Below are 15,756 nucleotides of genomic sequence, written 5' to 3'. Positions count from 1 at the left end.
GGACTAATGTTGGGAATTCAATAGCACTCCATCTAAAACGTAAGTAGGCCTATCCTGGACGCTGTACTATGAAGCAAGATAAACATACCCAGGGTATGTTAGCTGGCTTCACTTACCCTAACATTTGTAAAAAGGTCAATAAGTTGACCCAGGGTTTATCAGTCTAGCTACAATTGTATATATGACCAGTGATAAACATGGCTAGGTAAACTGGCAGCAGAACAACAGACTTTTCAAAAGAAGATAACACTATTATTGGAAAAATATGAAGAGGTTAAATACACAAATAGATCTAAAGTAACAAAGTTATTGCAGACAAATGACCAGTATGAGAGTCTAATTGGCTATATCAATATAGGTTATCTATCTGAACCCAATAAGGAAAGTCTGCAAATATGCATTTTTTCAGCTGCAGTCCTGATGAGGTTCAACTATAGGAGTAAAGGCTTGACATTATGCAATTCAAGCATAGGCTTAGACTATATACAGTATTAATTCTGTTATAATAAATCCATGAGTCCAAAAATGCACCCTGTTATCGGATTGCATATTAATGCTTATAGAACAAAAGTTTAAAAAAAAGAAAATAATTTGACCCAAACCGGAAAAAGCAAGGAATAAAGTTCCTTGGTTATTGGTTAGTGGTGACTTCATAGCTTTTAATCTGTAATCTTAAACAGAACCTGCTCCAGAGCATCTTAGGTCTGCAGAATTAGTTACCATGGGGATATACCCCTAACTTTATAATAGCAGAAACCCAGGGTTAACTCAGAAGCTACCTGGATAAGTCCAAATCCTGCTTTGTAGTACAGGCCTGTGGTTTATCAAAAGATTTGTTTCACAGAAACTGAGAAGTAACTATAGGATATGACTGTTAGTGGGCTAACATGTTCTAGGTTTGCTACAGTATATCTAGTCATCTCACTACGAACAGAGAGTTTAAGATTACTCATAAGTTAATTTATCTACTGAGAGCCCCCGATTACAAGTTTAACATGATTTGTAGCCTGCTTGAAAAAAAATCCACTTTCTGGTATATTTAAAAATAAACATATCAGTGTCCAAAATACCCAAATCTTCTACCATGATGTGAGACGGTAGAATGCTATAAAATACCATTTACACCACCCCATTTAAAATGAAAATAGTGTCTATCTTTCTCTTAAAACTAATCCTAAAGCAACTGCTAAAAACAAGTGACTTTACTACACATTAACAAAGGTATATTAAGCATTGATTTGTGGTGGTTTGTAGAAGAAAGCTGTTATGCTGGTCAGAACCTGCCTTAAACACAGTGTGTGCTGATTTTACTCCCCTCGGTTTTCATAAAGAAAAATATATACAATGGTTAAAGCAAGAGGGTGAATCACTGCTAAAACTAATGAATTTAAACAGAACTATAATATTAAAAGAAATGAACAAAAAATTAATTATGGTCTTTGTTAAAAGGCTTCATGCACATCTCAGTTAAATTAGGAGGCAGTTGTGCAGAAAAGATTTTAAAAGTATATTGTTCAAAATTGCCAGTGGCTAACACTAGGCCAACATGTGGGTATTTTTTGTTATATGTCAAACTTTTTTTCTTTTTTTGAAAAAGATCCAGAACTGCTATAAAATCTTAATATAAAATTGAACTCAATTTTGAAACAGATGAAAACAATGAAATGTATTATACATACTTATACATGATGGCATATTTAACTTATGATATCTCATTTTTATCAAGTGAAAATGTTAATGACAGACAAAATGTATGAAAAACATACAAAAAAGATAGAATAAAGCGGTTCCCTACCAGACCTACCGTACTCTCTACGCCCCCCAGCTAAGCTACGGAGGCCTAAAATGGGGGAAACGACAAAAAAGGAAAACAAACAAACAAACAAAAACAAAAAAGGTGATAGCTTAGTAGAAAAGCAAGACATATTGAGAGGGTCAAAGTAAAAGACACTGTGCCAGGCTTGTGTTGTGTATTTGCAGTGTGTTGAAGAGTATATAGATTTTGGACACAAAAAAATGCTATCAGTGCCGTGAGGTCAGTCGCATCTTTGAACGCCACTGTAAAGCTATGATCCCTATTTTTCCATTTTGAATTATCATAAACATCATAAACATTTCAATCCATTGTTTTATATCAATTTATGAAAAATACATAAGGCCAATAAAAGTTTGAAATAAATAATCACAAGAAACACCACAATAAGCAAAAATAAAAGAGGAAAAAACGTATCACACAGTTTTCATTCATTTAACAAAATAAGCATAAGCTAACAAGTGCAGGCTAAACTATCATTTAAAAAGAATGCTTTCTTTTTTTTCTTTTTTAATTTGACAAAATCGTATTCACTTAACAATGCAGTCTGAGATCCCTGAAAATTAGCTTGTTTTCTCCAAGACACCATAAATAAATGCAGGAAGAGAACACAGGGATAGAAAAAGATTTATATTGAAGCAGTGTTACAGGTTCAGGTGAGATCAGATTCCATCCAAAAACCCCTGTCCCATTAACTGGACTTCACAGAGTTGGCACAGTTGTTGCATCATATCTCTGGATGACAAGGAAATGTAAACAAAAACTAATGGCAAAATTGACTACATATTGAAACATATTAGATACTGTAGACAGAATTTCTTACAAATAGTTATATATTTCATTACAGAAAATATGGTTGCATGATAAAAAATAATTGCAAATACCCTTTGTCTATTTCATCTTCGGTCTGTTTTTTTAATATGTATATCCTTCACATATATGATTTGAAAATATTATTTAGATCTGTATTTTTGCTACATTTCAACTTGCTTCAAGGGAAGGGTAATATCTTTGAGCAAAGTAATAAAATGAAAATGAATGACTGGATTAAACTTATATTTAAAAAAATTTGGTGCATTCCCTGGCATCAATCAGTCATGAGTTTGCAGTTTAGTTGTATATAGATCGAGAAGAATGTTAAGCATTTGTACAGCATTTCCAAATATATTATTGGAGGCCTATTTTCTAATTTGGCTGTATTTGGTAAAATTGTTATATGATTATTCAGTTTTTTGTATGCAGTGTCACAAAACATGTAGATGCTACTACATAGCTGGAATCTCATCCCCTCCCCCCCAAAAATCGTAGATTCTTAGGTACATACAGGCTAAATTAGTAGAAATGTGGATGAAACAACTTTTTTGCAGCCAACACTTAAGGAAACCTTAGCGTTGCCCATGGCTCATGCAGAAATAAGAACGTTTTTTTTCCAAAGAGTCACCAATATTTTCTGAAAATGTGATTCCATTTCCGAAATTGATGACCGGCATGAAGGCTCAACATAAACGTTCATATCTAAAACTGTTAAAATGTAGCTACATACAACAAGAAACAAAGGACTTGCATAGAATGAATGAACGCAGATTGGAGACGTCACGATTGGCCAGTCTTCAGCACCTTTTAAATTAGTTTACATTCCCCAAACAATGGGAAACAATGTAAGAGAATGCCACTGCAGTCCCCTCTTAAGCATTCAAAAAGCAGAATTATGAACACAAGCCTATCCAAATGTTTTTCATATTTGTACATGTATCATATATATATATATATATATATATATACTTCATACTAAAATGATTATAGGCTAAATGTTGTCACAGTCATAAGCCTTTCACTGTAATCTTTTATGATTTTATGATTTAATTATGCTAACCCAACCTGTAATGGTCTGTAATGAAAATTTCAACGTCTTATGTTTAGGTTAAAGCTAAATTAAATAAGTTACAATGTTTTAAAATGTATAATCAGTATTGCAAATAGTAGACAATCATAGCAATACACTTGAGCTTATCCGTATATGTCCTAATAAAACCACAACTTTGGACTTGTTGTCAAACATCCCCATCTACAGATTGAAATTTAGTCAGGTGTTTGAGCTCAGGTTTAACAGCTTGCTGAAACAGGTGTAGGATACTCCTACAGCAGAAACTCAAAAGGAAATGTCTGCCTTCCTCCTTTTGTGGCTTCAACATTAATTCTGATTCACCTTTGTACAACTGTCAGCTTATCAAAATGCCGCTTTATTCTGTGAATATTGATTTTGTGGGTCGTGCAAAACAGGAAGAAGAACCACTCTCTTTATAAATTGAGAGATGATGCCTCTTCTTTATTTAAAGTCCTTGCTGAAGGTTCACATTTCAGTCGGGGTTTGATACATATAGGCTTCCGGTGGTCCTGTGCTGCAGTCCAAAGATAAGTCCTGTCAAACTTGTTTGCTGTTGGACTCTTTTTCCACACCTTTCAGTATTAACTTTGGTATGCCTTGCAGGTATAATGTGACAATGGAGGGGATGAGGGCAATATCAGTGGCTAATGAGCAACTATTATTTTATAAGTAAGAGGCAGAATGAGCAGTTAGCCAAATAGAGCAGATGATTCTGGGCTCCCACCCATTAGGGCTTGACAGGAGCCCAGCTAAGCCATCACTAGTGAGGCGGTGTTAGTACATTCAGTGGCACTATACTGCACCTCTGGGGACATATCGAAGAGGTAGAGGCCCTCAGTGGCTCTGATTGTCTACTTACAGGGACCAGTGTTTCTCTGTTATAGTGATGAACAGCCTCAGCATTTTATCACTGGAGAAATATGATAGGATTTAGATCAAATATATGTTTTTTTAGAGCTAAAATAAAATAAATGTGACTAGTTAAGACATTTTTCATAACAGTTGAAGAACATTCACTTAAAACAACAGGTGAAACACTGTTATGAACTTCTGACTTCATCATGATGTGCAAAAAACAGTGGGGTGATGAACAGGATGAAACAAATAAAGATGGACATTGAAGACTGGTAAACGTGTGTTTGGTTTAGAAACCCAGTTACTACTTTAACCCCTCTCAGCGCTTTCAGAACACAGTATGTTTGTAACTGCAAACAGTACAAGTATTGAATATAAGTTTCTCTATTTACAAAATGATACATTTATATACATATACAGAGTTTCAACATAAATGCAGTTTGTGCAGGAATGAGTTGAAGCCAGTAATTTCAAACTTGATAATTTCTGTGAATTCCCCTTTACTGTTTTACGCTTTGCTGGCTGTTTGACTTCATAGTCAATCAGAATAATTTATCGTAAACAATTCTGGTCAGGGACTAGGTCCTCAGAGCTTTGAGACAGTGCAATCCATACAGTGTTCCAGAGAATAGGACTTTTAAACAATTTATGAGGGTTATGACAGATTGTTTTCACCACTACCTGCTGTTTCCTAAACTACTGTTTGATCTTTATGCTGCGTGGTTCATCAGTTCACCACTGAAAATATGCTCATATGTTGGAAATTAAAAAGAAAAATGCCCATTTCAACTGGAACTGGCTACAAAATGGAAGAAGGCAATGGCAAAGGAATGCTTTGATCACGATAACTGAAACATAAATTATATATCAATATATCCTTAAATAATGTATTCATCTTTAATGCATTCATTAAAAAACTAGGGTTTATAAAGTTATTCACAGTATTTTTTCAGGTGCTTAAGAGAATGTTTCTACATGAAGAGAAACTGGAATGAACATGAGCTATTCAAATTCATGTGCAGAAACAGACTGAGATATGCGTCACCTCACATTGGCTGATAGTTGAGTTATATAGTTAAATATACCTCAAATTTCCAATCATGATTACTTAAATTGGCTTTTTTGAGTATTTAAGACAGCGGAGGGAAGATGATGCTGCACTCGTTGGCACTTGAGGATCTGAATATCAATCACATTCTCCCTCAGATTATGATGTCACCTCATTCTGGTGTGAAACAAAATAATTACTTTGTTCGATGGCTAAGCAAGACACTTGTTAAAAGATTGCTTGAACAATAGTGAAACCTGTTCAAGAGATGACAGACTCTGTGTCTGCATAGCGTAAAGGGACATCTAATAACAGCATGGTTCTGCTCCCCTTTTCTGAATTTTCAGGTTTTCAGCCCGTTTTCCTTATTTCATTTTCCAATTACATGTATGTATGGCTAAAATGACATAGAAAGGTATGACATGGGCCCACTGGTGTACTTCCTGCTCCACAGTTCTAGACTGGCGCTTCTGTGACCACCTGTGTGGCCAGTTGTGTCTGGCTGCTTATGAGCCTTTTGCTTTTTGTTGATCTCCCATGGGAAATCCTCTATTGGAAGTGGGCTGGCGGGGCTGCCTGACCCCTCTGGCGTGCTTTCAGGAGTTCCCTCTATAATCTCAATTCGAGGTGGGTCCATCAAATCCATGATACTGAAGGGTGCTGGCTCGGGTTGGCACATCACTGACTTGTCCTCTGTGTTTTGTCGTACAGACCAGCTTGAGCCTGCTTGAATTCCTATGGAAACTCTGTCATCTGTTTGTGTGGTGCTGTCGCTGCAGGGCTCCCGGCACAAAGTCCACATGTTGTAGCACTGAGTAAAGTTGAAGAAGTTGCTGTTGAAAGTTTTTAATTCCCCACAGACATCTCTGCGCAGCTCTGCTAGTTCGTAGCGCATTGCAGAGATTTCATCCTTCCACTGCATGTTGAAGGCAGCGACCATGTTAGCAGACTCCTTAAAGGCCTGAATGGCCTGAGGAACCGGTTGCTCAGAGGTGGCTATTGGTGAGGCGGTAGGGACCCTGTATGAAGGTGGAGGTGCCGGTGGGATCGAGATGGCTGTTACCGTGGAGCTAGTACTGTGCTGGCTGCGTGCAGCAGTAGTTTCTCTCTCTAGCCTCTCGAGCTCCGCATAGGCAGAGGAGCTAGCACCATCATCATCCTCGATCATGTCATCATTTAGTAAGGATGTTCCATCCAATACATCATATCCCTCTGGAAGAAAAATGTGAATATGCAAACAGAAGGACATTCAGGGTGAAAAGAACAGCTGGAGTGGGATTTGACTGGGATTCTGATCTACAGTATAACACATATCTATGGAAAACATACAGTATGTGAGTGGAAAGTTCCAAAGATGTACAAGCTCTGATCTATTGATTTCCCATTTGGTTTGACAGGTTTAACGTTAAGTAACGCGTCTGCACCCACCACAAGCATTAGAAATGTGCACGGCTAAGATGTAGGTGAATATCGGTCAGCCAAAACCTGCTTAAAAATGCACCTTTACTGAAATGTGCTTTTCAGTTCTCTTACTCCACAAAGGCAACGATTATGACCTAACTCACATACTGCAGGCTTTTCACAATGTTTTTACACTGCCTTCTCAGTCATCTCAAGGCTTCTTTCCATCTTTTCACTGCACAGCACAACAAAGAGTGGAATTAAACATGAAATACATCAATCATTATCAAATCATAGATTCATTTTTTTTCTGAGAACCCTTTCTCAAACCATGTCAAATGTTTCTGACTTACTTAAAATTTGTGCAATTTTGTGCAAAAGAAAAGATGCAAAGGGAGTAGAAGAATCACAAGAAGCAGATATGAACCCTATTGAACATATCAGGTCCAAGGTGGCTGATTTAGACCATGTGAAATATTCAAACCCGGTGAGGGCTGCACCAGGGAGAGGCTGCAATCCCACAGTCCAAGACAGTTGACAAAATCACTGCCAAGAGTTAGACTCTGCCACAAGTGGCCTTTTGAAAAGAAGCCAGATTTTCATGAAAGAAAAGAAAAAAAGTTCACACATGTACAACAGGTAGATGCTGCGCTCACAAATGATTGGAGACAGTGGCAATGCGATAACATTCACTGCTATTTTATGCTGAAGCATGAAAACATTCTGAAGAGTCTGGGCAGAACATACCGCATACATTTACACTTACAATGTGGTCTAAGAACACTTAAAATAGAGACGTGGTAAACAACTCACAAAAGCCAGCATCACATTCATCACTGTAATCAATATTCAGCATTACCAGTGCTCTAAAAATAAATCAACATGTCTGAGGTTTTATGAGTTGTTTGACACCATGTTTGCTACTTGGGATAACATAAGGCGATATTTCTACCAACTACATATAAACTTTATCTGCTATTTTTTACTGAGAAGGCAGTGCAAAAACACACATATACATAGATATATGTATGCGTGTCAACATTAAAATACCTGCAACAATCATCACTGATGCCTCCAGTTGTTCTTTCCCCTTGGTTATCCTTCAAGAGGTGGATGGTCAAATGGAGAGGGGTTTGCTGTTCGTCTGCCCTACGGAGCACCATGGGGTCCCTTCCCCACTCAATGGCCCACTAGCCTCAGGGTTTGGGTCATAAGTTGCTTACAGTTTAATAATAATAGTAATAATCTAGTACTGAAGACTAACATAAAAACAGGATTCCATGAATAAGCGATTCGCTCTTATTTTATTTTATTTTATGGCCACTATTCACGCATAATTATAGTGCATCCCAAAAACAAGTAATATTTACAGTACGGGTTGTATGGGAGGTGGCAGTACTGTATATTTTATCAGCATCCAGGGAGTCCTTTCTCTGAACTGCTACAGTCTTATATTGCATGTTGTAATCGATGCATTATGCTAATCTTGGTAATACAATTTCAGAACATAATGTACAGTCAACTGCTTGTTTTCGCCCATGTTGAGCTGACAGATTTGGAGCAGAGTTAAATGAATAGCGTTAAGCAAATAAGACGGTGGGATTGGAGAACACTCCTTTGTCCTCAGTACTTCTGTCACATCGTAGAAATCGTAGATGGAAACCCAATTGAGAATGAAAGGATAAAAAACAAAAACAAAAGTCCAGATTCAACAAGAAAACAAAGGCAACAAAATGAATAAAACTGCAAATGTCTCCAATATTAAATTGACAGAAAAGTGTACAAAAACAGTAAAAATCCAGGTAATCCATAATATTAAAAAAATGCATGTAATTAGAGAAAAAAAATGTTTCAATAGGGTTCATAGCTTTACTCTTGCAGGCAAACACCAAATACACTCAGTGAGGGAGTTACCGGAAAGACTGTGCTTGCACAAAGAACCTGAAATGCTAAATAAAGGGACATATTGTTTGAACTGTGTCACAAAAAACCTTGAAATTATTGCATTTTTACATTGACATATCATTCATTGGGACACTTGTTAGCATTAACTCAAGTTTCATGCAACACAGTACAACAATACTGTTAGTAAAGTTTTTTTCTTTCAAACTCTAACATGTGTAGTGTAGTTTCTTTGTGCAACCAGCATGTAGGTGTGCATATGTACTAGCTGCTAAAGCTTGTTGACTTACCTTAAATTGTTTGTTTTGGGTTTTTTTTTTAACATTTTTTTTATTTTATGTAGCCAATTGCAATGTCCGTTACAAAGTTTGTGCTAATGGGGAGTACAGGTGAATGCTTTGTCCAGTGTGTCCTCTCAAACAAGTATATCAGTGACCTACTGCTCCCCTGCCCCCTGGCCCATTTTGTTTTTCACCCCTCCCTAAGTAACTCACACGCTTTTCATAATACATAAATAACACCACACTTTAACATGCTTTGGTTCGGGTCTGTTCCTTTTAGGCATGCCATGTAATGCGGCTGTGCTGTGTTATTATACTGTGTACTATGGCCATGTGTTGCCATCTTAATGTTTAAAATGTAGCTCTCCCACCCCTATCCTAGATTAAAGCTCGGCAACACCACAACTGACCAATCAGAAGCTTGGCTAATGATGCATGACTCATGCAACGTAACACACAAGCAGGTCCATCTAAACAACTGGGAGTATGCAGTGGCAAAAAAACAAACACACGTACACCATAGCTTCCAAAGAAAATAACTGGAATCATTCAGCCCGGCATCTCTGAAGCTCAAGGGTTCCCCACTGTACATATTTAGGTATGTCAAGTTTGTGCGCATGTATAGGATATATGAAGATATGTAATCTAAGCCCTCTCTTATTCAGGGGGGGGATTGTTTTACCTGTTGTGGATCTGAGAGTTGAAGTGACAGTGGAGGATGTCATTGAAGGCAAGCAGTCGTCATCTTGGGAATAACCAGCCTGAATTGCACGGAGGTAACTGTGGCTTCGAGTGCGGAACGAACCAGGCAGGTCCAAGGCCTCCATGGCCTGGGATTCTACTTCACTAAAAACGGACTCGCAAACTGACTCAAACTGGCCATTGATCTCAGTCTCACTCACCTGAGAGACAAAAACAGGAATAGCAGTCCTTAATTTTTCCTCTTCCTTTCTCTTTCTCACTTTGATTCTTCCCCTTTGCACAGCAAATATGAAGGAGTGTTAGCATAAGGAAACGCCGCTGTCAGTTTCGACCTTAAACTGAATAAATGTCAGATCAAATGGGGGAAAAAAAATTCAGATGACAACAAAAAAACAATAAGAAAAATAGCCAGTTTGAGTTATAAAGCAATAAATTGATCACAAAAGACGTTCTATACAGTATACTGAATGCTAACAGATGGAAGATATCTCATAAGTCGTGGAAGAGCTTAGAAGTACAATAAACTGCTCTGTGTAACAAGATTCATTTGTTAATGTGAAAATCATGTACTCATCAAAGGGAAATGTTATTTTACAGCTAAGTGCTGAACGTGTCTCTGTAGTGTAGTAGTTAAAGCATTTGCCTAACCACCAATAGATCCCCAGTTCAATCCTACGAGGAGACACAAATCCCTTTGGGGCTGCGTCAGGAAGGACATCTGGCACGAAAACTCTGCCAAATCAAACATGTGGAGTTTACCTGTTGTGGAAACTCCTTGTGAACGAGGGAAGAGATAAAAATAGCTTCTTCTTTTAGTGATACAAATTGTGTTGGCTGCATACTTTTGTTTATATTTGAATTATTTAACACTTTTTGTAAATGTTGATGTACTATTGAGATAATATTGCCTTTTCATTATTACTTTAGCCTTTACTATTTAAAAACGGGAATGATTTGCTATTAATTAGACCTTTTCCAGTAATGGAAAACTAGGTGTTAGCACGTAAGGGTGTAAACTGATTTTTCAACCTGTGTTTTAGCCAAAATCTCTCCTCATTGTTACTCCATGTACGTATTGAAGGTCCAATGGTGGATGTGTCTCAGATCTTGCAGCAGTAACCACATCTTAAGCCACCATGGAGGTCCAAACGGACTTAATTTATCCAAATGTATAGATTCATAGGAGAAGAAGGTATTTGAATTTGAATTTATTTGAATGATGATGTTGGTTCAAAACGTGTATTTATTTCATCTCCAGGCCTACACTAGTACTGTAGTGTATTGCTCGAGGGTGACAAAAAAGCCCTGTCAACCAAAACAAACGAGTTGGCATGCTAAAACAACACTAGGCTCATTAACTGTGTATCAGTAGCCTGTTCCAGATATCAAGATGCAAACTTGCTGATGTGACACTGATGTCCTAATTTAATAATTATGTGTAATTTCACATTTTTTTTATGAGCAGATAACACTTCAGAAACAAACTGTAAACCATGTTGGACTGTGCCTGGACATAAGCTTTCAGATAAATCATCTGTACCCAAACAGTAAAAGCAATAAGTTATTCCAATTTCGTTTGACTGATATAGCCAAGGCTTTGTCTACAACAGGGATGTCAAACTCGCTTTACATTGTGGGCCACACAAAGCCCACTTTGAACTTAATTGGGCCAGACCAGTGAAATGCCCCTTTCTGTCATTGTAAAGAGATTTAACAACACATTTAATCCCTGAGGTATCTTAATATTAGATAAAGAAGTCTAATTCAACAGCATGTGTCTTTTTGTACATAATAAAGAAATTGTGCTGTAGTTAATGAAAGAAATCACAGGAAAAATTCTAGTAGTTAATTTCCCAGACTTCCCTGTAAATATAAAACAGAAGTTTCTTGTTAACTCACTATAGACCCATTAGTCTACAGTAAATAGTAGATAGCGAATGTAAGTTTATTTTTTTATCTACAACTTATTGACTTTAGTGTGGTATTAATGACCAAGTGGGAGGTCTTAATTGTAGTAGTAACACTTATGAAAGTACAGTGAAAAGTCCATAATTCAAGCCCTCCTTCATATTTTCCAAAGACATCTAGTAGGCCGGATTGGAGTCTTTGCCCAGCTGATTCTGGCTCCTGGGCCTTATGTTTGACACCCCTGCTCTGCAATCTAATAATCAGGGGACCTCCCTTGGGTGCTTAGTGCCTCTGTGCTGTCCTCAGCACAGTGCTACTACATACAAACTGATATAAGCTCTCAGTGATGTGTCCAGGTGTTGCCTCTGTGTAATGCATGTGTTTGAGACTCACCTGGCTGACGCAGCTAGCCTGACTGAGGGTGCTGACGGCGCGCATGTAGCTCTGGTTGCGAGAGCGGAAGGGCGGGGGATGAAAGGTGGCGGGGTCCAGCGTGACACTAGGGTGGGGCTGTATATCTCTTGTGGTTTGCAAGTGGTAGCCCTGGCTGAACAAGGACAGGGGGCAGGGACAGACACGATTTCACAGTTCAAAAGCCACAAAGGTAACATCTGGAACACACTGTAGTTTATAAATCCGCTGGTTAGCATCTGTTGGCACGGCCTTGTTTGTGATTAAATGAAAATGAACTTCTACCCTCTCACTTCTACATGATACCCCCTCACCCCTCTCATTTTTAAATATCCTCTAGTTCCATGATAAAACAGTAGTTCATTCATCCCAAAATCATAGAGAGCATGCATAGCTAGGCTGTGGCTCTTATTAGGGAAACAGTGACAGCATGGAGTTACAGTAAGAGATTATTACATTCTCCACCAGAGGATAAACAAAACATAAGAGCTGTTTTGTTTGTGGACAAAAGCAAAAGTGATCAGTTCCCCACTGAGATGATGGTAACAAAATTAGCACTCAGTGGCAGTAGAGATGACGGATTCACGACTGCTCCCTAGCTTCAAGAATTTGGCTGCGTTTGAAAGTCACAGTGCCTGAAAACAAACAGTCACAGAGAACAATAAATTGGGGGGAAAAGCTGTGTTTTAGCTTAGGTAGAGCAATGACATCACGAATACGCCAATTAAAAAACACTCTGTATGTTGTTCTGGTTTAGCATGAAAAAGATACACATGGTCACCATTTACCAGCGAGAGATCATTAGGAAATCATTAAATGGAGGTGGTAAGATCCTGAGAAGCGAAATCTATCTGTTCTAAAACAGCCAACTGATGTACACTGTGCTTTAAAAAGTAACATCACACAAATCATCTGGATAATTAATCTCAATTTGTCCAGTGCAGAACCTTTTGCAACATGTTATTTGTATGTTAACCCTGATTAGAATAATTATCAACAAAATACTATTTACCACATTTATATTAATGAGTAGATCACATTAGAGTGAAAGTGAATGGTAAAACTGTCAATAATTAAGGTTTGTTGTAATTGTGAAGGCAACACAGTAGTGCAGGAGGGTCTTGGGTTTGGCTCCACAGGTCGACTGGGGCCTTTCTATGTGGAGATTGCATGCTCTCCCTTTGTCAAAGTCTGTCTAGGATCAAAACACAGACATATATACTCCACACTTGGCTGGGTTACAGAACAAACCCGTCACTTCCCCCAAGGCTTTTCATCAAGCAGTGTTAACTTTAACGTATGCCCTTCCATGTGTCACCTCTCCTGCATTTGAACCGGCTCTCTTTCTTTCTTCTTTTGACAGAATTGTCAGCAATAGCGTGATGCGGCGATGCAGTGTTTGTGTATGGTATATCAGAAATTTATATCAAACTCAAAACCAGTTGGTGCCACAGCAATCACCAGAGCACGGCTGCAGCTGACCCATGAAACAGTTGTAGAAATACAGTGCTTGGCAGGCAATGCCTAAGACCAAAAAAGAGCCAACCACACCAACCATACAAGCCAACAAAGGTACTATTGTTTTCCAAAGTAACTTCACTTGAAATCACCTGACTGTTCAATTTAGTCATATCTCTCAGGGACAGCTTAACAAAAAGCAGCATTAACAAACAGCAATTTTACTTTGACAGCATGTAGGCAGAGCAGTGAGACTGTTTATTTATATAGACGACTCTGAATGTTCTTGCTTTGAGCACCAACTAAACACAGCATGCAGCAACATTTTGTTAGCAGCAAGTGTTGCATCAAAACTCCCAACTTTCCACTTGTATTGAAGTATGAAAAAAAACAACTTGTGTCCTCAGCGTTGACTCCAATAAATTCTAGCCAAGCAACAATTAACACTGAAATCCAAGCAGCTCAACTGGTTGACCCTGAAGCAACACCAGAGATACTGCTATTGATGAGCGTTGGTTATGTCATGTAAATATTTGAAACTTGTGAAATAAAAGGGAAATGAATCACAGTGCATCATCTTACCTTTTTTTGAGTAAGACCTTAGTGAACCCATGATAAAAACTGGAATATTTAAATGAATACACAGCATTGCCGTGGGCACACTAAGTCAATACGTTAGGCAACCAGGCCTACCTGTGGGAGTCTAAATGGGGTCTCTGCATGGCTGATTTGAGGACAAGAGCATCTGACCGAATGGTCTTTTGTGGAGAGGTCTTAGGGCTGGTGTCAGAGTCCCCACTTTCATCATCCACCTCTCCCATTGCTTTAACATAGCTACTGCTTCGCATCCGCCGACATGGGATCTCGTCATCCTTCTCACCTGGGTATCCACTCCACTCATCTTGGGGCACCTGTGGAAGATGGCACACCTACATTTAATACAATACAGACATTTATAACAATTAGGTCGAAGTAGTCCAGGATATTACTTGTTATTCCTGCAAGTCTGTGATAAAACGATGATGAGTACTATAGCAATATTTAGCCATGTACAAAATATACAGCTTTGACAGGGTTGTGTAAATGAAAGATATTCGCAAATACAGCTTGAAAATTACCCATATAAGTGTGAAAAGTGTATCAGCTATGTGTTTTTTAACCTAAATGGAAAAATCAAGTAAAGGAATTGTGTATCACAGTGATGCCAAGGATGTTATCATTGAAAATATAAAGTTGTGAGACCGTAACATAAAGCAAATTTTTTAATAATTATAAAGATTTATCCAAGTGGTTTCACAGCAGTGTACAAACGTTGGTCTCCACCTGTACCTAATTTTGGGCTGATTAAGAAATAATAACTGGTTACTTTGTTACGTGGACTTGTTCAACTGCTTGTTAACATAAATATACAATCAGCCAACTCAGTGCAGTTCGGTGTATTTAGGCATGAAATGTCCTATTGGAGTTCAAACTGAGCTTCAGGAAGAAAGGTGATTTAAGTGACATTGAACATGGTCATATATTGGGATTTTTTCCCACATAAACATATATAGAGATATGAGAAATAGTCATGATTTAACAAGAAGGGCAATTACTTTTACACACAGGACCAACTTTTTTCCCTTAATCAATTAAATCATAAAAACTGCATTTTGTATTTACTCTGGTTATCTTTGTCTAATATTAAAATGTGTTTGTTTGATCTGAAACACATAAGTGTGACAAATAAAACTAGGAAATCAGGAAGAGGGCAAACGCTTGTTCACACTGCTTTTTTTCCATTCATAAATGTTTAGGTAGCCCAAAACTCCCCAGCCCATCACTAAATTACGGAGTGAAATTCATTATCACATTTCTTAGAAGTAAAGTAAAATGGCACTTTACATCCGCACGGTCAACATTCAGTTGGATGGACAGGGTTCAGCATCCTTTTTAGCAAATCGCTCATAATGCAAATCAAAATGTGGCCATATTTAAAGGATTTTTGGGAAGCAAATGAACACATTTGGCAAGGAATCAGTATGTATTTTTATGCACGCACAGAAAAGGCAGCCAATCATACCCCTGAGGCTTGGGCTGTAACTTTTAAGTC

General features: G+C 38.0%; 1 protein-coding gene across 5 annotated transcripts in view; it reads right to left on the bottom strand.

The window, feature by feature from the left end:
• LOC146617331 (disks large-associated protein 2-like) overlaps positions 1-15,756 on the bottom strand; it is a 116,420-nt gene that overhangs the window by 21,516 nt on the left and 79,148 nt on the right. For 3 of the 5 annotated variants that reach the window (XM_085371897.1, XM_085371898.1, XM_085371899.1), the window contains 3 exons: positions 14,358-14,575; positions 12,189-12,342; positions 9,868-10,087 (listed from right to left, as the gene is read on the bottom strand). In XM_085371897.1, the coding sequence (XP_085228023.1) occupies positions 9,868-10,087; positions 12,189-12,342; positions 14,358-14,575 (592 nt within the window). Of the gene's footprint in view, positions 1-1,795; positions 1,841-9,867; positions 10,088-12,188; positions 12,343-14,357; positions 14,576-15,756 lie in introns of all 5 variants that reach the window. The other 2 variants (XM_085371894.1, XM_085371895.1) reach the window with 1 other exon arrangement.

The sequence above is a fragment of the Diplotaxodon limnothrissa genome, linkage group LG15 (assembly GCF_057381915.1).
Source record: "Diplotaxodon limnothrissa isolate DT_005_m linkage group LG15, D_limnothrissa_male_GT1.1, whole genome shotgun sequence".
NCBI lineage: Eukaryota > Metazoa > Chordata > Actinopteri > Cichliformes > Cichlidae > Diplotaxodon > Diplotaxodon limnothrissa.
Note: the sequence above shows the minus strand (reverse complement) of the source record. Positions and strands in the feature narration are given on the sequence as shown.